General features: G+C 49.3%; 1 protein-coding gene across 2 annotated transcripts in view; it reads left to right on the forward strand.

Moving 5' to 3' along the window:
• Positions 1 to 19,222, forward strand: part of SLC6A1 (solute carrier family 6 member 1) — a 41,486-nt gene extending 22,264 nt beyond the window's left edge. For both annotated transcript variants that reach the window (XM_032411935.1, XM_032411934.1), the window contains 14 exons: positions 1,379 to 1,708; positions 2,099 to 2,230; positions 2,818 to 2,918; positions 3,796 to 3,905; positions 5,511 to 5,643; positions 8,471 to 8,605; positions 8,829 to 8,932; positions 9,245 to 9,369; positions 10,780 to 10,892; positions 11,294 to 11,425; positions 12,842 to 12,944; positions 14,356 to 14,456; positions 14,865 to 15,032; positions 16,845 to 19,222. In XM_032411935.1, the coding sequence (XP_032267826.1) occupies positions 1,471 to 1,708; positions 2,099 to 2,230; positions 2,818 to 2,918; positions 3,796 to 3,905; positions 5,511 to 5,643; positions 8,471 to 8,605; positions 8,829 to 8,932; positions 9,245 to 9,369; positions 10,780 to 10,892; positions 11,294 to 11,425; positions 12,842 to 12,944; positions 14,356 to 14,456; positions 14,865 to 15,032; positions 16,845 to 16,949 (1,800 nt within the window). In that variant the 5' untranslated portion in view covers positions 1,379 to 1,470 and the 3' untranslated portion in view covers positions 16,950 to 19,222. The remainder of the gene's footprint in view (positions 1 to 1,378; positions 1,709 to 2,098; positions 2,231 to 2,817; positions 2,919 to 3,795; positions 3,906 to 5,510; positions 5,644 to 8,470; positions 8,606 to 8,828; positions 8,933 to 9,244; positions 9,370 to 10,779; positions 10,893 to 11,293; positions 11,426 to 12,841; positions 12,945 to 14,355; positions 14,457 to 14,864; positions 15,033 to 16,844) is intronic.
• The last annotated feature ends 5,281 nt before the right edge of the window (positions 19,223 to 24,503 follow it).

The raw sequence follows: 24,503 nt of genomic DNA on the forward strand, positions 1-24,503 counted from the left end.
AAGGCAGACTGGAGATTTGAACCCAGGGCTGGGCTGAGTCTGATGTCGTACACCGTTCTCTACTCCATGCTGCCTCTGGAACTAAAGAGGCAAGCAGAGTACAAAGTGTAGGTGAAATATCTTGGGTCAGAGAGGTCATGTGAACCAGTGGTCTTTCTTCAGCTGAGGGCTGGGACTGGCTCCCAGCATAAGGGTCTCCTTTTGCAGAATTTGTTAAATGCATAGATTCAGGACTCATCTCATTGAGATTCTGATGTGGGACACCTGGGTGGGACCTGGGACTCTATCGTTATAGAGCTTTGCAAACAACTTGGAAGCACGCCAGGCTTGGGGACTGCTGACAAAATAGTAACAAGTCCCCACCATTTGCCAGGCACAGAATCCTTGCTGAATAAGTGAAGAACAACAACCTGATGTACTATTATCATACTCAGTTTAAAAGATAGGGAGAGTTAGGGGCGTCTGGGTGGCTCCGTTGTTAAGCGTCTGCCTTCGGCTCAGGTCATGATCCCAGGGTCCTGGGATCGAGCCCCACATCGGGCTCCCTGCTCAGCGGGAAGCCTGCTTCTCCCTCTCCCACTCCCCCTGCTTGTGTTCCCTTTCTCGCTGTGTCTCTCTGTCAAATAAATAAATAAAATCCTTAAAAAAAAAAAAAAGATAGGGAGAGTTAAGCGTCTGCCTTCGGCTCAGGTCATGATCCCGGAGTCCTGGGATCAAGCCCTGCATGCGGCTCCCTGCTCAGCAGGGAGTCTGCTTCTCCCTCTGACCCTCCCTCCTCTCGTGCTCTCTCTCTCTCAAATAAATAAATAAAATCTTAAAAAAAAAAAGATAGGGAGAGCAGGGCCCAGAGAGGTTAAGAAGTTTTCTCAAAGTCACACCTCAAATGTGAAAGAGGACTTCGATCATTAATTAGAGTCTGTGCTCATCTACCACTTTCACCCACCACCTGTAGCCGGGTCACCGCCCTGTTGGCCCCATGATAAGCCCCTCCATGGCTTACAGTGGCCATGGTTACTTTGGCCTCAGGGTATGAAAAATCTAATTGCACTCCAAGAGGCAAAGATGAGGAACACTTAATATTGCTGCCTGGAAATTTGGTCTCCTCAGTTTTCTTCTCTGAGCAAGACACTTAAGAGAGGGCACATGACACAGATTTGCAGGTTTGAAGCTAGTTCAGGAGCTGTCAACCCACCACATCCGCCACACACAAGTCTGGAAACAGAAGGCACCGTCTTTCCTCCAGGAGAAAGACAGCTGATGAGAGAGCCTTCTCTGGCCCCTAGTTTGTTTGTGGGTCCTTTTATTTTTGTTATTTTGGGGCAACTCCAGGATTTGGCCACCCTTCTGTGCCTGTCACCCCACCCCTCTGTTCTCCTAGGGTGACCTTGAGCCGCAAACCTGCTGTCTGCGTGGACCGGGGCCGACATCACACGTCCATCTGCCAGGACCTCTGTGTCCAAACTCCGAGACATGGCGACCAATGGCAGCAAGGTGGCTGATGGGCAGATCTCCACGGAGGTCAGCGAGGCCCCTGTGGCCAATGACAAGCCCAAAACTCTGGTGGTCAAGGTGCAGAAGAAAGCGGCGGACCTTCCAGACCGGGACACATGGAAGGGCCGCTTTGACTTCCTCATGTCCTGTGTGGGCTACGCCATTGGCCTGGGCAACGTCTGGAGATTCCCCTATCTTTGCGGCAAAAATGGTGGTGGTAGGTGCTGGCCAGCCCACCTCCCAGCTGGGTCTGGACCCCTTGAAGTATGTCACACTTGGGCATTTTCTGGGGCTACCTTAGGGGAAGGGGCCCCCTAAAGACCCGGCCCTGTTTCCTGTTTTTGTCCCTTTACCAAAAGATTCCCAAAGGACAGTTGTCCTTTGTTAACGATACCAAAATTTCACCTCATCATTTTGCAAAGAACAAGGGATGTAGTTTGAGCAAAGGACATCCTTGGACCTCATTTTGGCTGTGGGTGCTACTTTGAAGGCAGAGTGTAGGGAAATTATGGCTGGGACCCCCAGAACGCCCTGCCATGATGCTCCCTCTGAATGGGGCTTCTCCAAAGCCTTGGGACCATGAGCATCTCTCTTCTCAACCCCACAGGGGCCTTCCTGATCCCCTACTTCCTGACACTCATCTTTGCGGGGGTCCCACTCTTCCTGCTGGAGTGCTCCCTGGGCCAGTACACGTCCATTGGGGGCCTGGGGGTGTGGAAGCTGGCCCCCATGTTCAAGGGTAAGTCTGCAGAGTGGCAGTGCTCCTGCCCACAGAACTATGGTGAAACCAGGGCCTTCCTGACACTCTCAGCCCCACTGGAGAAAGGGACATGCTTGGTTCACTTCTGAGCAGAGTGGAGCCCTCGGAGGGGCCAGGTGGCAGATGGCAGCCCTGGCTAGGATCTAGGGCAGCAGAGGTGGGCAGGAGGCCCCAATCCAGAGACCCCGTACACACATCAGCCTGCCCTGTCCTGTGAGTTCATTTCCCCAGCCAGGGCTGGGTACGACTTTCTTTGCTTCCTTGCTCAGTGCCTGACAGACCCTCAGATGGATACATGGAGAATTATTCTTGCCTGGCAAGCCAAGACCCCCGCCCCACTTGCAACCAGCCAGTGCTGGGCCCCAGACCCAAGTCCTCCCTTGCCAGATGTGTGTGACCTTAGATAAGTTCCTCCCTCTCTCTTAGCCTCAGTGCCTCAATAACACCTGTCTCCAAGGTCCAGTGAGCTGGTGGACATCATGGAAAATGATAAGAATGACGCTCCCTGGGATAGTTACTATTACTGCTCTCTTAGACCAATATCATGATGCCGTGTCTGCTCCCAGGTGTGGGCCTTGCCGCTGCTGTGCTCTCATTCTGGCTGAACATCTACTACATCGTTATCATCTCCTGGGCCATCTACTACCTGTACAATTCCTTCACCACAGTGAGTGGCTCCTTTGACCCCCTCCAGAAGGAGCCAGACCCAGAGCTCACCGTCCTTCTGCTGGACTACCATTCTGCTGATAGGGCTGTTCCTTGGGTTGGTGGGGGTTGGGGGGGGATCAGGGACATGGTGTGTCTTTGGAAGCCCCTGTCTCCCCACAAGTCATAGCACCATGAACCAAGCACCTGCTCCGGGCCTGCCACTGAGCCAGGTGCTTCATGTAGGCTGATATCGAATCCTCCTGACACGCCCTCTTAAGGGGGCTGTTGTTAGCTCATTATATATGGACTCGGACTGCCTGGGTTCAAATCTTGACCCCAGTATATACCAGCTGTGCAACTTTGGGAAAGAGGCTTAACCTCTCTGAGCCACCGTGCCCTTATTAATAAAATGAAAGTAAAAATGAAATGTGCCTCATAGAGTTGTTGTGAGGATTAAGGAGTAAATATGTGTAAAGGGCTTACTTAGCACTGTACCTCGCAAAGAACAGGTACTGTTCAGTGGTCACTGTTAACATCAGTGTGCAGAGGGTCAAACAGGCGAGATCTCTTACCCGAGGTCACAGAGCTGGGAAGTGGCCCCGGGACGAACACACGGGACCTTATGGCACAGCTTGGGAAGCTGGTTTTCAGAGTGAAATGATCAAGGTTCAGTTCTGACACTTAGGAGCTGTGTGATCTCGAGCAAGTGGCTGCCCCTCTCTGATCTCCACAGCGGGCATCTCAACATGACCTGCATCTGGGAGCTGTTGGGAAGGGGCGGTGAGATCATGGATGGCTTGGAAGAGGCGCAGGGGACCGTGAGGATGGACAAAGTGCACTGGGACCACTGTTGCCGTCCCCTGGGGGCTCAACAGGGCTTGTCTGTGCCTTTGCAGACGCTGCCGTGGAAACAGTGTGACAACCCCTGGAACACGGACCGCTGCTTCTCCAACTACAGCATCGTCAACACCACCAACATGACCAGCGCCGTGGTCGAGTTCTGGGAGTAAGTGCGGGGCCGTCAGTGGTGGGGGGTGCCTGTCAGCCAGGGCCAGCAGGAGACAGAGGCACCCTCAAAAGGATGATGGGAGCTGGGGAGGTGCGCAGGGCTGAGGAGAAACGAGAGAGTGAAGCCCTCTCCTCCCCCGTAGAGAGCTGGGCCATGGAAAGGGCCACTAGGCACAAGCTGGAGAGAATGAATTCCTGCCTTCTCACTCCTCCTGCCCAGTGGCTCCTGCCATTGGTCAAACCTAGTTAGAAGCCAGAGGGCCAGGGAGCCAGGGAGGTAGCGCCAGCCGCCAGCCTCCTGGGGCATGGAGCAGGGTGGACAGGGGCAGACGGTGCGCCTCTGGAGCGGGGTAACCGGCACAGGCCAAGAAGGATCGCCAGGACAGGCCAACAAAATCCCAGTTCATCCGGAAAACCAGTCCAGTCTACTTAGAAACCCAGAGTTGTTTGGAATAAGGGTGCGCACACACGTACACACACACACACACACACACACACACACGGTTCATAGCGAAGGCTGTGCTGATTGTATCTTCAGAAGAGCACATCATAGATGTGTGTTGGGGTATTGATTTTACAAAAAGAGGTCTTAGGATCCAAGTCTCTCTGGCATGAAGGAGGCATCTGTGCTGGGCAGCTTAAAAGGGTCTGGGAGCACCCTGGAAGGTTCCACTGCACCTTGCATAAGCTGCCAGGAGGAACTGTGCTCAGGAGGCGTCAGAACACGTGCTGCGAGTCTCTTTGTGAAGAAATGTCCTTGGCTAGGCAGTCTCCTTACAAATAAAAATCAGATTCTTCTCCGGCTGCTGCTTCTTTCCAGCATCTGCCACATAGAATTCTCTCACACACCTTTAGGACTGCCTTGAACCATTTAGTCAATAAACATCTCTTGAGCACCTACTATGTGCAGTCTGGTTAGAGACATGGCAAACATAAGCAAACAGGCAGAGTGGCAATGCCAGATGACCAGTGCTAAGAGGAGGGGATGCACGGGGTGCTCTAGGGGCCCCAAGTTGGTACCTGGACGAGCCCAGGGGAAGAGTGACATCTAAGGTGAAAACCACGTGGGAGAGACAGGTGTCAGCAGGAGGAAGAGAATGCATGAAGGCTTGGAGGCAGGTGAGAGCAAGCCAGGCACAGGTGAGGGGATGAGCTGAGACTGGAGAGAGAAGCAGGGCCAGCTCAGAGGGCCTTGCAAGGTGGGCCTGGGGTGGTTGGGCTTCATTCCAAGGACAGTAGGGAGCTATTCACTGCAGGGTTTTAAGCAAGAGGGTGACACGATCAGACATATAATTTAGAAGGGTCCCTGGGGCTGGAGTAGAGATAGAGCAAAAGTGAAGGTGAGGGTCCTGCTAGGAGGTACTGCAGCCCAATAGGTGAGCAATAATCGTGGCCAAAATAAGGCACTGGCAGGTCCCTCGAGCAAACAGCACTTTCTGCCGGTTAGTATAATGGACCCCACAGTCTCCTGCCAGCTCCTGTGTCTCAGTGATCACAGACGTCAGCACAGTCACGGCGGGGGTATCATTCCCTGGGCACCCCCAGGCCACTCCAGCTCCCACCAGCCCCATGTGACTTTCTGCTCCCTCCACTGTTCCACCAGGCGGAACATGCATCAGATGACAGATGGGCTGGATAAGCCAGGACAGATCCGCTGGCCTCTGGCCATCACCCTGGCCATCGCCTGGATCCTTGTGTATTTCTGTATCTGGAAGGGTGTTGGCTGGACTGGAAAGGTAAGGCATGTGCACAGTGAGGACCAGAAGGGGATGGGTCTACAAGGGGATTTCCGCCCTGCACAAGGAGTCTGCACTTCCAGGAACCCCACCGAACCTGGAGAACAGCAGGTCCCTGCATCTCTCCCTGCCTTGGTTTTCTTTCCTATAAAATGGGAATAATAACGCTACCTACCTTCTGGGCAGTGTGAGGATGGAATATGATAATGTAAGTCAGTTACACAGAGCTATCACAAAACAGATGGTAAACTTTGTTCAAGGACCATTGAGCAAACTGTCCCTGAGCATTTCCACTGTACCAAGCCTTGTTCTAGGGTGATCCAGAGATGAATATTCCACATCCCAGCCTTGGAAGAGAAACAGAGATGGATCAATGAATGGTTAAATATTCAGCCTTTGGACTGAAATAGTCCTGAGTTTGGATCCCAGCTCGGCTGTTGACTTGGCTAGGTGACATCAAGCAGATCACTTCACCTCTCTGAAACTCAGTTTCCTCCTCTGAAAAATGGGGCTTATCTGTTGGTTTGTCAGGAGAATCAAATGGGATGGTGATTTTGTAAAGCCCTCGGCAGGTACCAAGAGGAATTGTACTTGTTTTTGTTTTTATTATCAGCAAGGGCAGAGCCAGGTCAAGCTGGGGGGGCCCAGCCTGAGGACATCTGGGGAGCTTGCCAATCAAGTTAGGGGGAAGGGGACTGGCCTCACTCCCACCCTTTTCCCCTTAAAGCCCTGCCCCAGGGGTCCAGGGACAGAAGATAGCCCAGGCTCTCACTGGACCCTGGCCTGAAGGTAACTTAGAGGAAAGCTGTCTGAGTTCTGACAGCAAGTAAGGGAGAAAAGGGATTTGAACTGAATCATGCTGGAGCAAGGAGGTCAGGACTACCCAAGCTGACATGAGCAAAACAGAACGTTCACAAATTCCATACTTGGGCATGAGTATGGCTGATGAAAAACTGCCCAATACCAGTCTGGTGGGACCTTTGGACCTACCAGTTCTCAGATCCAAAGCCAGTGTCAAAACCTCTCTGATGCATCCCTAGGTTAAGCAGACAGGAGGAGGGCACAGGTGTCTCCCAGCCCAACTTTAAGAAGCAGAAGAATGTAGGGCCTAAGGGCTCTGGAAGAGATAGAGCTGAGCTTGAATCTCAATCTCCCGATACCTAGCTATGTGTGCTTGGGCAAGTCATTTCACCTCTCTGTGTCTCTATCTCCTCATCTGTTAAATGGGTACAATAATAGTACCTTACAGGGTTGTCATAAAGACTAAGGAGAATAAACTATGCAGAGTATGTAGCATATGCCTAGCATCTAGTAGGTAGACAGTACATGGTATCAATTGTCTTTTGAGTGAGTCATCCAAGCCATCAGTAAACATTTACTGAGCACCTACTGTATACCTGGCTCCATGCTAAATGTGGAAGACAGATTCAAGTTCAAGACCTAGGCGATATATATTAAGCATGTTGTATACATACATACAACTGACCTTTCTGAGTCGGCAGGTTGATTGTACCTATTTTCCAGACCAGAAAAATCAAGGCTCAGGGAGGATAAGAAATTGACCCAACATCGCACAGCTTATAGATGCCACAGATGACTTCAAATTCCCTTTTCCTATTTCCAAGTACAGTGGGTTTTCTGGTGGATCATGGCTACCTTTCCTAACCCTGAAGAATCTAAGATCCATTCAGGGAAATGAAACTAACCCAGAGAACAGTTCATGCAGTCCAGAAAATAGGGTCACGTCAGACTGTGAGATAACAAGGATTATTGAGCTTGAAAACTGCTCTTTCACAATAGCGGGCAAAGAAATGTCATTTCAGACAATGAAATCGGTCTTTTGATTATCAATTTGGCAAAAAGAAAAATGTTTTTAATGATTATACTCAGTACTGGCACATTTGTGGGGAAGGTGTGCTCTGAAATGCTGGACAAAGTCCCGTTTCTGGAAGGTAATTGGGCAATATGGATCACAAGCCATTGAGAAGTTGATCCCTTTTTAGTCAGTAATTCTACTTCTAGAAAAATTTCCCAAGAATGGTATAATAATTTTGTAGACAAAGTTTTATACACAGGGGTTTCCAATGTATTATTAGTGAGATTCACATGAGTGGATAACAGTAGGGGAGACTTTAAAGAGGATGGTAGAACCTCCTGAGGGACTATTTTGCATAATTAAAAATCACATTGTTATGAGACAATAAAACAATGGTTAGTAAACAACGTATGCACTGCTTTTTTTAATTTTAGACATGTTAAACGAAAAAGCAAGCACATAATTGGAGCATCATTTGGTAAGAAAATGTGATCATACATGCATTGCACAGTCTCCAAAGAAGAACATTAATGTGTTAACATCCATGCATTTATGTATTAGGCATTTATCCAGGGTCTCCTATAAACCGTGGATTGTTCTAGGTGCTGGGAAAACAGAAGTGAACAAGACAAGCCCTCCCTTTCACCTAACTTAAATTCTAGGGGTGGTTGAAGGGAACTTTAAGTGTGTGTGTGTGTGTGTGTGTGTGTGTGTGTAACTTTAAAATTTTCCTGACACCTTGTTTTACTTGAATAATTTAGACAAAAGTCAAAAAATAAAGGAGGGGTAAGGGAAAGGGAAAACCAGGTGCTGAGCTGGTTGGTTGAGACTCCAAGGAGAGGCTTCAGAAAAGTGGACAAATACAGCTGGTTAGGAATCCAGGGAAAGCTTCCTGGAGGAAGATGAACTGGAAGTAAGCCCAGGGCCACAACAGACACTGATGTAAGTGAAGTGGGGGGAGGGAAAGAATGGGCGCGCTGAAGGGGGCATTGGTGCCAACTTTCCTCCCAGGTGGTTTACTTCTCCGCCACTTATCCGTACATCATGCTGATCATCCTGTTCTTCCGTGGAGTTACGCTGCCTGGGGCCAAGGAGGGCATCCTCTTCTACATCACACCCAACTTCCGCAAGCTGTCTGACTCTGAGGTGAGTGGCCTTCCCGGGTTCCCCGCCTCCACCGGCTGAGTTAAGAGCACACCTGAGACCTGAGCCACCATTTACCAGCTTTAGGATAAGTCACTGTACCTCTCTAACCTCATATGTAAACTGATATGGTTGCCAGGTACAGCTGATTACCACATGTAAAGGGCCATGGGGCACTGTGGCTATGATTATAATTTTGACTATTTTTTCTTCATTCTACCTATAGGTGTGGCTGGATGCGGCAACCCAGATCTTCTTCTCCTACGGACTGGGCCTGGGATCCCTGATCGCCCTTGGGAGCTATAACTCTTTCCACAACAATGTCTACAGGTGAGAGAGCCCAGGAGCCCCTTCCTTCCCGGCCACGCCCCGCTAACGCCACGCCCACATGCGGCCACTCCCCTTATAGATCACGCCCCGCCCCGTGGCCTTTCTCCACTTTCAGCTCCGTTCCAAGTAAGTCAGTTCCGGGCCGCTCCTTCCGGTTCCCCCCTCCCTGGGTTGGGGTGGGGGCACCTGCCCTGCAGCCCTGCTCCCAGGTACCCTCTTCTGGCCCCGCCCCTTGCCCCTCGCTAACCACTGCTCCTAGCTCACCTCCTTGCCAGCCTCATTCTCGCTGAGTCCACCCTTTCTTCTCTGCAGGGACTCCATCATTGTCTGCTGTATCAATTCCTGCACCAGCATGTTCGCGGGATTTGTCATTTTCTCCATCGTGGGCTTCATGGCCCATGTCACCAAGAGGTCCATTGCTGATGTGGCGGCCTCAGGTCAGCGCCACACATGGGAGGGCCAGGGCTCCTGGGGTGGGAGGGGGCCTCTGTGGCAGGCAGGCATCTGTGGTCGTTACCGCCATCACCAGCAGGAGCCAGAGGATTAACGTGCAGGCGGAGGGAAGAGCCGGTAGAAAGGCCCTGAGACTTTCTCAGGGATGAGTGTGGTGTGTCGGCTCCCTGGCACTGAGCATCACGAGGTGCCAGGCAGAGCAGGGAGCATTTTACGTGAAACTTTCCAACACTACGGAGTCCATGCTTTCTTACTGCATTTACTAGGTGAGGAAACTGAGGTTCATGGACCATGTTCACCAAGCTAGAGAGGTGATGGAACTGGAGTTGAGCACAGACCTGGCTGATCAAAGAGCTTGGGCTCTTAATCACCTGACCATACTGGCACTTCCAGCACAATCCTGCCTTTTGCAGGGAGAAGACCGACTCTTGTCCCCTGGGATATAAACCTTGTTCCAACTCAGACATGCTCACCACCATGACACAAAGTGCCTAAATCTTTGCTTTTGTCCCAAACGTGTTCTCACCAGGCAGGCTGTGCCCACTCTGCTCACCACACAGTCATCAATGCTGCAGGGTCCGAGGAGAGCCCCAGGCAACCCCTGCCTCCCCGCTCAGTGGGGAAAGCAGCGAACATGAGGAACCCACTATGTGAACATGAGGGACCCACTATGTGCACAGCAGAGGCCCTGGGGCTTGGGGAGGCAATGGGACTTGTCCCTTCCCCATCATGGAGAACTGTGCTGGTCATGTGGAAAGGAACTTTCTCCACTGATGTCCTCATCTTCTCTACAAGGGCCAGCTCGTTTCTCTGGCGTTCCTCAGCCACCACCCCCCTTTTCTGAGCCAGACCCAGGGAGGTTACAGTTTCTTTCCTTCACCTTCCAAGGTTTCCCCTCATCTCTTGACTAAGCCCCACCCAGATACTCAAACACAGTATGTCCCAAACTGACTTCTTTAAACCTTCCCCTTCCCTGGGCTCCCCACTGCAGCGAAGGGTGCCACCATCCCGTACCCAGGACAGCCCCAGCATCATTCTGGACCCTTCCTTCACCTTCACTCCATAAACCGACCAATACCAGGACCTGCCCATTCCACCTCCTAAGTATCTCTCTATCTGGCCACCTCTCTGCACCTGCACTGTCCCCACCACGGGCCAAACCACCACAGTCCTTCCTTTCATCTCACTGGTACCCTGGCCCCTGGACCCAACCCTACTGCCTCCCCCACCTACGCACACTCTGTATCCTCATCGAGGAAAGGGGGTGCTGACAACACTCACCCAAAAGTTTACTCCGAAGATGAAATGCAATAAAGCTTAGAGAGTGGGTGGTGTGCTGGTATGCGGTAGGTGCTCAGTACCTTTTTTTTCCTTTTTTGTCCTTCCCGCCACAGGCCCTGGATTGGCGTTCCTGGCATACCCGGAGGCGGTGACCCAGCTCCCCATCTCTCCCCTCTGGGCCATCCTCTTCTTCTCGATGCTGCTCATGCTGGGCATTGACAGCCAGGTGAGGACACCCTCCCTGGCACCTGGCGGAGCCCCCACCCAGCCTTGTCGGTCTGGGAGCAAGCAGGGAGAGGAGGCCATTGGCCATTTTCTTAGGCCCCCAGGAAGATGGCCAAGAGTTTCAGACCCCTAGACTGTTCCACCACTTCACCCTGAGACTTCAGGGTGGATCAGCTCAGCCACCTTCCCCATTTTCCAGATGGGGAAACTGATGTCCAGAGGGAAGGGACACTCCTGAGGTCACAAAGAGAGGCAGAAGCAGAATCAGGCCTGGATCCTGGGGCTTCCTTGGCTCTGCTGTCCCGACAATGCCAGAGCCCTTTGGTCTTGCCCCAGAGTCAGGCCCTGGGTGGGTTGGGGCTGGGGTCTGCTGCATGTAGCTGACCTTTGTCCCCCTTGAAGTTCTGCACCGTGGAGGGCTTTATCACGGCCCTGGTGGATGAGTACCCCAGGCTCCTCCGCAACCGCAGGGAGCTCTTCATTGCAGCTGTCTGCATCGTCTCCTACCTGATCGGCCTCTCCAACATCACCCAGGTGAGCTCACCGGGCACCGGGCACACCTCTGGTGCCCAGGCACACCTTTCCACCCCAGCCTCGTGCCATCCCACCCTTCGTCTGTTCCTTGAGCACCATCTCTGTGCCAAGCCCTGCACACACAGCAGTGAGGCAGATGGGGACCCTGTCCTCAGTGTGGGAGGGTGGGAGACACAGACACTGAGCTAGAAAAGATAAGACACAGCTGGAGAATACAGCCCCTAATTCAGCCTGGGGCACCCGGGACTGCTTCTGGGAGGAGGGGATACAGGGACTGAGTTTTTAAAAACGCACACAAATTAATTAGACAGTCGAGCTGGAGTTGGGCCTTTGGCAATGACACTGCCCCTTCTTCTCACTCCCACTTTTCTTTTACTATTGATAGTAATGAGCAGTCTTCTCTGCGTTCAAGGCCCTCCTGGTCTAGTCAGAAGGCATACACATAAACTGATGAATTGTACAATAAATATAAATGACCTGAAAGCCATGAACTCAGTGGGTCTGCGGGTCTGCTTTATGATCCACAAAACTACCCCCTGGATTCAAATACAGTTCATTCCCAGAATATTGTTCATTTGTCCTTTTATTCCTCCATGGCTATTAAAACATTCACCATGGGCCTGTCATGATCCTGGAAATTTAGCAGTTAACAGGACAGACACAATATCTGCTCTCTTAGAGCTTATGCTTTGGTGGACAAGACTGACAGACAAATTAAATCATTTCAGAGAGTGTTCAGTGCCATGAAGAAAAGACAGTAGTGGGACAGGGAATGACCAGTGAGGGTAGGAGGGATGCTACCTCAGACACAGTAGTCAGGAGAGGGCCCTGTGAGGAAGTGGCAGTTGAGCTGAGACTCAAATGATGAGAAAGAGACAACCAGGGGAAAATGAGCATAGCAGGTGCAAAGGCCCTGAGGTATGCATGAGCTTGGTAAGTTTGAGGGGCAGAGGGAGTGAGCAGATAGGTAGGGGGGACAGAACCAGTTCATGCAGGAACTTATAGGCCAAAGCCATTTGGATTTTGTTTTTTATTTATTTTATTTTATTTTATTTTATTCTCTCAACTTTTTGATGTTGAGAGCCATGGAAGGTTTTAAGCAGGGGAAAGACATAACTGATTTAACTTTGTGGAGAGATGGCTCTGATGACCAGCTCCTCTCTCAGTCCTCCAACATTCCCAGACATGGAGCATTTCTCTTCCCCGGACATCTTCCCAATTCCCAGGGAGTCAATGATCACACCCTCTCCTAGTTACTAGGCCCTCGATGCTTCTTTTAATCTTCCCTCAAGCCTCCTCGCTGCAGTGTTGTCTCACACCTACCTCGCCAGGCTGCAGAGCCCACGTTGGCTGTGAACTGAGTGCCCTGGGCCCTGGTGGGAAGTGGACCCCCTCTCACAGCTTTTCCTCTTTTAGGGGGGCATCTATGTCTTCAAACTGTTTGATTACTACTCTGCTAGTGGCATGAGTCTGCTCTTCCTCGTGTTCTTCGAATGTGTCTCCATTTCCTGGTTTTACGGTGAGTGTCAACCCTCCTTCCTCCTTCCCTCCCCCATTCATTCCTTCCTCTCTTCAATCATCATTCAACAGATACAGCTTGAACACCAAGCCCTTCCTATACATTAGTTGACAGTTGACCCTTGAACGACCCAGGTTGGAACAGCACACCCTACTTGTTCTGTGTATAAATACAATACGGTATTTTTTGATACTCATTTTGATCCAGTACAGTACTGTAAATGTATTTTCTCTTCCTTAAGATTTTCTTAATAACATTTCTTTTCTCTAGCTGACTTTATTGCAAGACATAGAACATACGAAATATGTATTAATCAATTGTTTGGTATTGGTAAGGCTTCCAGTCAACAGTAGGCTATTGGTGGTTAAGTTTTTGGGGAGTCAGAAGTTATATGTGGATTTTTGACTGCGTGGGGGTGGGGGAGTCAGAGCCCCTAGCTGCCACATTGTTCAAGGGTCAACTGTATTCAGTCCTCACAGAAATCTGATAAAGCTAGCACAGGGGGTCTTGTATTTAGGGGACACCCTAAGATGGGTTAAATAAATCCATTTAAAACGGGAGCCAAAATTTCTTCATACATTTTGGGATAAGAAGGTTTGAGATTTTATCTAGAAAAGTGACACCAAAACTACAAAAGACAAAGTTCTAAGGTGAAATATTTAACAAAAATGGGGCTATGATGAAAAGTATGCACTCCCTTACAACAAAGACTGGAGGAAATGATGGTTTTGTTTGTTTATTTTGTGGCCTGAGGTTCCAGACCCCGCTGCATGATAGTCAAAAGAATGTCCTTCCCCGCACTTTGATTATCCCAGCATGACAGTGTGTTCAAACTGTTTTCCTGCGTCCCTCTTAGTCCTTGATATTCACTGTACTTTCTTCGCCACCCCCTCCTTGTCATCCCCCTTCCCCCACAACTGGCTTCCTCACTGGTCAGGGGCTTTGCTCAGAATCCGAGTGATGCCCAGTGTCAGTCTTGGGAACTTCATGACGCCTGTGGTGTTTTGCAAGATTTGGTGTTCTTTGCAGTCTGTCACCGGTTGCTTATAGCATTAGAGAAGTGGGGGAACCCGCTCTGTCCAGTAGAGCTTTGAAGGAATGGCTAGGCTAGCTGCTGGGTGGGAGGAAACTGGGAGAGGTGAGGACATCCTTTATAAGCATAATCCTTTGATGGTGGATATTTTCATGTGAGGTGCCTGGCTTTCTCACACAACCCACTTGCTGGGGGTTATTGACGCGTAGATAACAAGGACCCCCCAGAGCGTTAGCCCCATGTTACAAAGAGGCTGAAGCTCCTAGAGGCCAGGTAACTTGCCTGTGGTCATACTGCCCGAAAGTGGCAGATTGAGATTTGGAGCCTCCAGTGCCCACAGCTCATTCATCCCTCCTGCTCTCACTCCAAATGTCACAGGTGTTAACCGATTCTATGACAACATCCAAGAGATGGTTGGCTCCAGGCCCTGCATCTGGTGGAAACTCTGCTGGTCCTTCTTCACCCCAATCATTGTAGCGGTAAGGACAAGTCCTGACCAGCCCTGTTAGGATGAGGCCAGGCCAGTCCCTGGGGTGACTCAGGTCCAGAGAGAAACTTCTGGAGGCAAAGGCGCCCGTTCCCTAATAATACTACTCCATCCCATTTGCTGAGCATCTACTCTGTGCCCCACATGACACCAGACACATTACATCATCTTCGAAAACCTCAGCAAAATAGGCATTCTTGCCCCCATTTGACCACTGAGGGACCCGGGCTCACCCTGCCAGCATCATCCAGCTAGTTGGCCCCCACAAGGGCCCTTTTGAGGGTCAGCCTCATGGCAAGGGAGGTGGTGAGTGGACCTATCAGCTTCAGGGTCTAGGAAGGGGCCTTGGTTGTCCAATCTGGGGGACTGACTGTGTCCCATCCCCCTCCCCCCTCCCCAGGGTGTGTTCATTTTCAGTGCTGTGCAGATGACTCCTCTCACCATGGGAAACTACGTCTTCCCCAAGTGGGGCCAGGGCGTGGGCTGGCTTATGGCTCTGTCTTCCATGGTCCTCATCCCTGGGTACATGGCCTACATGTTCCTCACCTTAAAGGGCTCCCTGAAGCAGGTAAGTCCCTTCTTCACCCTTCAGATTGCTAGTCCCCTTCCTCTACTGTGCTGGGCACGGCCCCTACCTTGTGGAGCTCACAGTCTAGTTAGGAAATAGACAACTCAATATCCAATGGCCACAGAATGTTGGAAGTGCCATGATTCGGGTAAACCAGGGAGATCGGTTAGCCCTGCCTGGCTTGAGGAGAGTTAAGGAAGGCTTCTTAAAAGAGGGGATAGCTAAGAAGAAGCCTAAAGATGAGCCAGAGTTAAAAGTAGAAGCAGAAAGAATGTTCCTAGAAGGGGATGGGAAGCATGTGCAAAGGCCCAGGGGTATGAACAGCATTTGGTGAACTGAAAGGAGATCATTGTGGCTGGAGGGTAGAGTGGAGAAGGTTGCAGAAGGGGTGATAAGAGATGAGGTTGGGGATGTAAGAAAGTCAGGCCAGATCATGGAGGGCCTTGAAAATTAGGACAAGAACTCTTGACTTTATCTTGAGGGTAATGTGGAGCCTCAGGGGTTTGAAACAGGTGAAGGGTGGGGTCCGTTGTATTATGGGCTTACTCTAGACCCCTTTTGTGGGCTTGATAAAGATGAAACGTGGTCTTGCCCTCAAGGAAATATAGTGTAAGGCATGCTGCCCTCAGCAGAGGCCCGCTAGCATATTCTAGGTCCACACCAGCTCTTTGTTAAATTATTATCGAATTCTCAAGTGAAACAAGGCAGTGCTGGAGGTACCCAGGTGCTAGCAACATTGATGGATTAAGTGTACGCTGAGAAGATTTCACTGGGGAGAAGTGGACAATCAGAATATGGAGGGCCACAGCTGGGAGACCTTGGATCAGTGGTTCTCAACCTTATTTCTACTAAGATGGACCTTCCAGACCAATCAGAGCCAGAAGAGAGAGCTCTATGGTCTGTGGCCTAAGGAAGACATGGTGGGGATTCACGTGTAGCCCCTGGACCAGCCTCCTCCTTTCACAATGCAGAAACTGAGGTCAAGCAAGAAACCACTTCCCCACCCCTTGCCATAAGTTATTAGGAGAGCTGACGCTTGCAGCCCCTTCTTCCAGCTCCAGGCCCAATGCTTTCGTTTTCCACAATCCTCTGCTGAGCTGCAAAAGGCAGTCAAGTCAGGTCTGGGAGTGGAGGAGAGGCAAAGGCCGTGTACTTGAGGAGGGGAGCACAGCCTGTGCAAAGACCCAGGAGTGGGCACATCTGAAGACAGTGTGTGATCTGAAGGGATAGGATTTCAGGGAATATGTGTAGAGAAGGTAGGGGGAAATTCATCCATTCAGGAAATAGGTATTGAACACCTACTATGTGCCAGACAGTATTCTCAGTAATAGAGACACAGTCGTGAGAAAAATAGGCAAAAATCCCACCCTTCTGGGGCTTATATTCTAGTAGAGGAAGACCAACAATCAACAAAATAAAAACATGTTACATAGGGATGAGTACCTTGGAGAAAAATAGAGTAGAAAAATAGAGTAGAGTAGGTTTTAGGGAGTGCTGAGTGAGGCCTTGCTGAGAAGGTAACACTGAGCCAAGACCTAAGGAGGTCTTGAGTGAGATTGAGCTGTGTAATTATCTGAAAAGAAGGATGTCTCAGACAGAGGGCACAGCAAGTGCAAAGGCCCTGAGGAAGGTGCATGTTTGACATGTGTGAGGAGCGTTGAGGGGGCCAGAGAGTATGGAGGATGTGGGGACGAGGCCAGAGTCTGGGTGCATTTTGAAGGCAGAACAGGCAGGATAGACCTGAAAAGAGGTGGGGGAATGGAGCGGCCAGTCTCCCTCCTCCCAGCCCAAATTCTCCCTGGTGCCCAACAGCGCATCCAGGTCATGATCCAGCCCAGTGAAGACATCGTTCGCCCAGAGAACGGTCCGGAGCAGCCCCAGGCCAGCGGCTCAGCCAGCAAAGAGGCCTACATCTAGTGGTGTCTGGCGGCTTGCCGACCCGACACTCTCACCCCCCAACCTGGCTGAACATGACCACCACTTGATGTCTGAAGATACCGTCTATCTCAACCTACCTCGAGTGGCGAGTCCAGACACCATCACCATGCAAAGAGAGGGGAGGTGGGGGACAGTCACACCCCCGGTGGGCTCAGCCCTGGGCAAAGATACCAGCACTTGCACGCTGGTGACCTTTTGAATCCGGGCCCCATAAGCATCAAGCAATCAGCCTCTGTGACTGTGCGGTAGATCATTTTTATCCTGCCAGCGAGTGTGATGCGGTGAGGCCACACACTCGTGGCTTTTAGTCATATTCCTGACTGTTCTCTTACTGCCGAAACCCATGACTCTTATCTCAGACTTTGCCGGAGTTCGGTTCCGTCGGAACGCTGCTCTGAACACATGAAAAGGGCATTTTGTATAATGGGGATTTCCAGGGAGAGCTCACTCTTAAGTAGCAGGGAGCCCGCGGAGCTCTGACTTTCATTTTTTTTTTGTTTGTTTGTTTATCTTTCCCGAGGCAGCTTGACAAAACAACCCCAAGGACCTCCATCAGTATTCCCCGAAGCTGCTGCTGCGTCTCCATCAATCTGCAGAGCGTCCTTCCCTGCCCCCTCCTAGCCAGGCCATGCTGATTGCCCCTGGCCCAATAGCGATCATTCCAGACAGCCCAGCTCCCTCACTCCCTCCTTGGAATACTGCCACAAGCACAATTGATTTTTTTTTTTTATTGCCATTCTGGGGGCCTAAGATCCCGCTGGGGAAATTCCCTAATCAGGAGCCCCAGTTTCTCTTAGGCTGCCCCGTTTTATGGAGCACAAATCAGGTGCAGAGGAAATCAAGGTGAAGGTTTGTCTGTCCTTGAGTCAAAATGGATGCAGTTCTTTTTCCGGCTTCCCCTTCAGCTGTGTCCTCACTGCCACCCCAGTCAAAAATGCTGCCTTCTTTGTTCATATTCCTCAGTGGGAATCCCCCCCGCCGACTGCCACTAAAATCTCCCCAGCCCACTAACTGAGGAGCTAGTGTTAATCCAGACCACCCGCACACCCCCTCCCCCAAAGTGCTTCCAAGATTAAACGGCTTCATCAAGAAGTAGTATTTGTTTCTTTCTGGAATTGGGCTCCGTGGCGGTGGCGGTGGTGGTGGCGGTGGCAGATCAGGCAAAGACAGTTTCTTGCAAGCTCCAGTGACTCAGCGTTTCTCATTTGCCAAGAAGATGGTTTCCCATGTAGCAAATCGTATGTTGTTCCCCGTAGCTCCTTAGCTAGTTAGCTCACAAACTGTGTTTTACAACTAATCCTTAATAATTATGGTAAATAACTGTGACTGTGGGTTTTTTAATCTCTTGTCATTCTCATCCGACAGTGACCAGCATACCCGTTCTTGCAATAAGGTATTACCCTCAGAATATTAAGCACATTCTTGTAGAGAAACATAAAGTACGTGTACACATATAAAGGCACACACATATACGTTCATCCTCACGTGTGGTATATAGGGTCTTATTTGATATCGTGTAGGAAATCTCAAGCCTTTTCCTGAGGTCATCTGTAAAATAGTCTCATTGCTAAGGCATCCCTAATGCCAACTGGTGAATCCATGATCAAAAATGCATATGTATTGTTAAATTATAGGGTTTAGAATGAAAGGAACCCTTCACTGTGTCTCATGGTCCCACCCCCCCATCATGTGTGAACTCTTCTAGAATAAGGGCAGGAAGACTTCTGACTTTCTCTTTGTTCTTCCATGTGAAACTAAGACCACGTCTTTCTAAGACAAATGCAGTGTACTTAATGTTTGTATGCAAATCTAATCGAGATGTTTGGCAAGAAATCCCCTGACCGATTTCCATCCAAACCTACTTAATATAGCACAATATTACGTGTCGTACAATTCCAGTGAGAACTGTGAATATGTGTACCTTTTTTAGTATTTGCCCTGGGGGAAAAGATATTGTATTATCATATATGCTTTTTTTGCAATAAGGATTTATTCTCAGAACACCAAGTAAATCTATCTCTATATAAAAAAATATATGTAATATATACATATTCAAACTATATACAGAGCCTGTTTTAAAAAAAATTACAGTATTATTTAGAAAAATTATCTGTTCTATGGACCAAATGTAAAATATTTATAAATGAAGATGCATTTTAAATGTCTATAAATGGTGTCATAACTAGAGCACGGGCGTTATGTACGTTTCTAAGAATTTAGAGGAAAAATAATAAAGGTTCTATGATATACGATGTCAGACCCTCAATTCTTTGGGGTGGGGGCACAATAGCCTCTTTCATTGGAACAACAACACATACACACAAAACTATTTTGTCCCCAACAGAGAGAGAGAGATTTGGGCTCAAAAATCCAGCAAGATACAGCTGCGTTTCCCAAAAGTCCTGGAATGAGTGAATACAAAATGACTCTGAGCTACATAAGGGAGGTGTTTTCACGGGGAAGCAGGGCTCTGAGAGGCCACAACTCTTAGAACCTGCTTCCAATGCAGAAACAGGCTGTGATGCTCTAAGAGACACTGGGCACCCAAGGAACCCTGTTAAGTGCTTTCTTACTCGAGTTACTTCCGCATTCCAGCCAACCACTCACACTGAAAATGATGGCCTAGAAGGGAAAGGAAAGACGGAACCCCATACTCTCCCCGAGCATCAGGAAGTGGGAGTAGTGAGTATGGGCACAATGTGCACATCTCAAGAAGTGAAATCAAAACAACTTAGTTTTGTGCGGGTCTCTCCTGTTCTGCAAAGAACGGAATGCACGTGCACGTGTAAGTTTTGAAATACGTATTGTGTAATTCACACATGAATTAAATGCTCTTATAGTGGCATTTGCATAGTATAAAGATGAACAATAAAATGTATGCTGGGGGCGCCTGGGTGACTCAGTCATTAAGCCTCTGCCTTCAGCTCAGGTCATGATCCCAGGGTCCTGGGATCGAGCCCCGCATTGGACTCCCTGCTCCGTGGGGGGCCTGCTTCTCCCTCTCCCACTCCCCCTGCTTGTGTTCCCTCTCTCGCTGTGTCTCTTTCTGTCAAATAAATGAATAAAATCTTTAAAAAAAAATAAAAAATAAAATAAAATGTATGCTGAAGATTTAGATTTTAAATTTTCCTGTACCTAGAAGGACATTACATAGCAAATTTAAAAACACCACGACCAGCTGAGAGAAAGACCGTGGAAGGAAGGAAAAGCCTTATATTTTAGTACCTTTATTGGACTTTTTTCCCCACTTGTTGAACAAGGGGTCCTGTGTTTACCTTTTGCACTGGAAGCTGCAACTAAAGTAACGGTCTTGGGAAACGTCTAGGGAAGGCCGCTGCTGGCCGAGAGCTTCCAACTCTGGATGTGTGGCGGGCAGCCTGGAGCCGTTGGTCAGTAGGGCCTGGGGCAGGGGACAGCCAGGACAAGCCTGCCCCCTGCAGCCTGTGTGCAAGCACTCCGGTCTCACACTGCATCTGACTCTGGAGGCCCCCGGAGTTATGGCTCCTGCTTCGCCCTGCCTTCCAGATCTCAGGCAAATGCACTTTGGGTCAATGCTCACTCAGAACTGTACGTGCAAGGGGGCTCTGGGCAATGGTGTTAGCTTAGCCAAGTAGAGAATATAATGCAATCTCCTTTAATTCTCTCTTTCTCTCTCCCTCTCATACACACACACACACACACACACACACACACTAATAATAATGAGATGATGATAATTTTGCTAAGCCGTTTGAGAGTGACTTGTGGACATTTGGACCCTGTTTGTCTTTAAACATGATCACGTCTCCTCTGAAAAAGGACATCCCCTTACATAACCACAGGACCTTAACAAATTCAAGAAATTTCACAGTTACAATACTATCATCTAACCTACAGTCCATATCCAATTTCTCCACTAATGCCCTTTCTGGCAACTTCTATCTGGTCCAGGATCACACGCTGCTTTTGGTTGCTGTGTCCCTCGTGAGCACCTACTACCTGCCACGCAGAGTGGACACGGCCAGCCTCCCTTTCCCATCCCCCACCCACCCCTCCCCACATCTCTCACCGAAGTAGCGGAAGGCCACTCTTTCCTCCACTGTCTGCTCTCCCAGCAAAGGACAGCTGGGGATTTTGTTATGGGCATCACCAAAAAGAATGTGGCTTTCCCTCAGGAGAGCAGACAAAAGGTTCAGTTAAGGAAGCCACGTCCTGGGGGCACTTCTTTCTCTGGCTATTTCTCCTGCCCTCTCTCCTTTCCACACCTTTCCTGGCCCTTCATCCCAAAGCCATAAGCATTTAAAGCACAAAAAGAAGAAATGAAAATCCAAAATGTGAACCTCACCTGTCAAATACGGCCACAGTGATGTCCTTTCTGCCTGCTCCCTCTGTCCCCCACACCGAGGTGCTTCTTCCCCAGCTCCTCTTGTCAGCAGCTCAGAGGAAAGACACAAACAGGTCAGAGGGCCCAGGATTGGGAAGAATCTTAAAGGTCATCTGGTTCTACTGAAGTTTGGATTGTTTTCAGGGACTTGTTTCTCCAACTGCGATGTGCATACAAATCACCTAGGAGATCCTGTCAAAATGCAGATTCTGATTTCATAGGTCTGGGACGAGGTCAGGACTCTGCATTTCCAATAAGCTCTTAGGTATTATCAATGGGCTTCCTCCCACTCTTTACATAGCAAAGATCCAAAGAAAAGCCACCCAGCTTCTTTTTAAATGCTCAGAGCATTTGCCACCTCCTTAGGAAATTGTCAGAAATTCAAATTGTCTTAGGTATAAAAGAATTTGTTGGCTCGTAAAAATTTCCAGGGTTCTTGCTTCAGGCACAGCTGGATCCAGGTGCTCAAAGGATAGCATCAGGAATCCATCTCTCCACCTTTCTGCTTTTCTCTGCCCAAGCCTCTACCCTCAGACTACTCTACCTTCAGACTATTCTACTCTTAATGAGGCTTCCAGCAGCTCCAGGCTAACATCCTACCAGATTGGTAACCACACTATAAAGTGAGATTCTTGTCCCCAAAATTTCTGTCACAGTCCTGGGACTGAGTCACATTGAGCCAGCCTAGATTTCATGCCTGTCTCCTTACCAGTCAGTGTGGCTTAGAGGATGGGATGGACTGACTACCAGGCCTGGGCCACCTGGCCATCTCTTGAACAGGGGGATGGATCTGTTGCACCTACTCATGTGAACTGAGAATGGGTGTGAGGAGAGGTAGGTCCCGAAAGGAAAAAGGGAGGAATAGATGCTGGGCAAGCAAATATGACAAAGACCCCCTCTCCCCAGAGAAAGTCACTATCTCTTCCAATAACCTTCTGAAAGTTCTTCTCTGAACAGTTGCGCCCATTTGGTCCAGTTTCTAGTGCAAGGTCTTTGTGCTGTGGCACAATCGGGAAGGCAGATGGAGAGGAACTGGGTGTGTCTTAGACAGGTTGGGACAGTCCAGGGTGGGGCTACTGTTGGGTAGACCCAGAGGTGGAAATCAGGAATGCTGCCTCCACTCAGCCCAGACCATCATCATTGCCCAACTGGACCACTGCGACAGACTCCTGACTTGTGTCCCTGCCCCTAGTCTTGCCTCCTATCACCCACTCTGCAACACTAGCCAGTGATAGCCTAAAAATAGAAATCAGATCATGGCATCTCCCTGTTTAAAATTCTCCAATAGCTTCTCCCACCACATTTAGAAAAATGTTCCTTCTCCCTACTCTGACCTGTAATGCTCTCCATGATCTAACGGCCACTGTCTGACTTTCTGATATCAATGTGTACCACTCACTTCCTCATTCACAGCATTTGGCCATCTCTGTCCCTTGAGCCCTGCAACTTTGTTCCTACCACAGGACTTTTGCACTCATCATTCCCTATGCTTGGAACACTGCTCAGGGAGGTGGGGGGTCACCAAAGAGGCACCTGATTCAGCCTGGTTCAGAACAGGGATGACTTGCTAGGAAGGGGTCACCTAAGCTGGGAACCAAAGAAGGACTTAGCCATGGAACTTTGGTCCAGCTATGGTCCCAAGTCTGCCCAAAGATGAAGGATGACAAAGACTTGGTGAGAGGGACAGAGGGGACAGAGTAAGCAAAGACCCAGGGCCTTGGAACACAGAGGCAGAAAAGCACTCACGGTTCTGTACTGGGGGGACCAGGGACACATTCTGCCTCTGCTCTGTTCTTCCTTTAAATATCTTCAAGTCTGGTTCCTTCCCTTCATTCAGGTCTCTGCTCAAATGTCACCTCCTCCCAGAAGACTTCTCTGACCACCCTAGCTAAAATAACACCCTCCCCTGTCACTCTCTGTTCGCTAACTCTGCTTTACTTTTCTTATTCTTAACACTCACATGCTCATTAATTTGTCTGCTTCCTCCCCCCCAAAGGAAGCTCAGGGAAGATAGGGATTTTTTCTGTTCACTGCTGTGTCCTAAATGTGCAGAACAGTGCCTGACAGTAGGAGCTCAATGAATACAAGAATAAATGAATGAATGAATATGAATGGACAAGGAATAGCAGCATAACAGCCCTCAAGGTCACAGGCTTTGGAGTCAGACAACCCTCGATGTGAGTTCTGGCTCTGCCACTCAATCTCCATGGGACTCTGAACAGGTTACTTAAAATCTCTTTGTGCCTCAGTTTCCTCATGAAATCGTGGTTAACGTAAAATGAGTTAAGGACAGCACAGAGTGCAAAGCCTGGACCATAATGAGCATGCCCCAAACAGCAAGTGTTATTATAGCAATGGTCCCCGAGATGCTCCCCTAGGAGGACCTCTCTCATCAGGGTCCACTCCCCATCACAGCGCCCCATGTTTGGAAGGATTTGTCTACCAAACTGTTGTTTAATAAGTAAGCCCCCCTTTTGATTAATCAGGCATGGCTGCTAATTAGAGCTCCTGATTAGCATGAGGTAGCCAGGGTGACAGCAGTGAGCTGATATCATTCCAGACAAAAGCAAAGCAAAGCAATGTGGCATTTTGGGTACGCAGCTCACCCTAATGGTGCATTATTATGTGATTTCCTCGGGGCTCTGTGTAACACGGAAAAAGCGCTTCCAGACGTTCTGCTGGTCTCTTCAGGGACCCTCACAGGTCCAGGGCCTCACATGGGGTCTAAATTACCTTGAGTCCACAAAACATTTGGCTGCAGACTTGGTATTGCCCCTCTTTAAAATCAAAGCCACACAGGTTGTTTGAGGAACAAACTTCCAAGCAGGGTGATCATAACCCTGGCTCAAGTAAATAGAAAAGATCAGGAAAATGGCTCATGGTCTTGAAGCTCAAATTGTGTGCTCATCTCTTTCTTCTTCAGAAAAACTTGCAGCAGTGGAATGCCACCAAGTCAATTTTTAAGGCCTGGGTGCCTTCTTTTTTCTTTTGAATTGAAGTATAGTTGAAATATAATCTTAAAGTAGTTTCAGGTGTACAACATACTAATTCAGCCATTATATACATTATGAAATGCTCAGCACGATAAGTGTATTACAAACTTATTGACTATATTCTCTATGCTATACTTTTCATCCCTGTGACTTATTTATTTTATAACTGAAAGTTTG

The sequence above is a fragment of the Phoca vitulina genome, unplaced genomic scaffold (genome assembly GCF_004348235.1).
Source record: "Phoca vitulina isolate PV1807 unplaced genomic scaffold, GSC_HSeal_1.0 scaffold13, whole genome shotgun sequence".
Classification (NCBI taxonomy): Eukaryota; Metazoa; Chordata; class Mammalia; order Carnivora; family Phocidae; genus Phoca; species Phoca vitulina.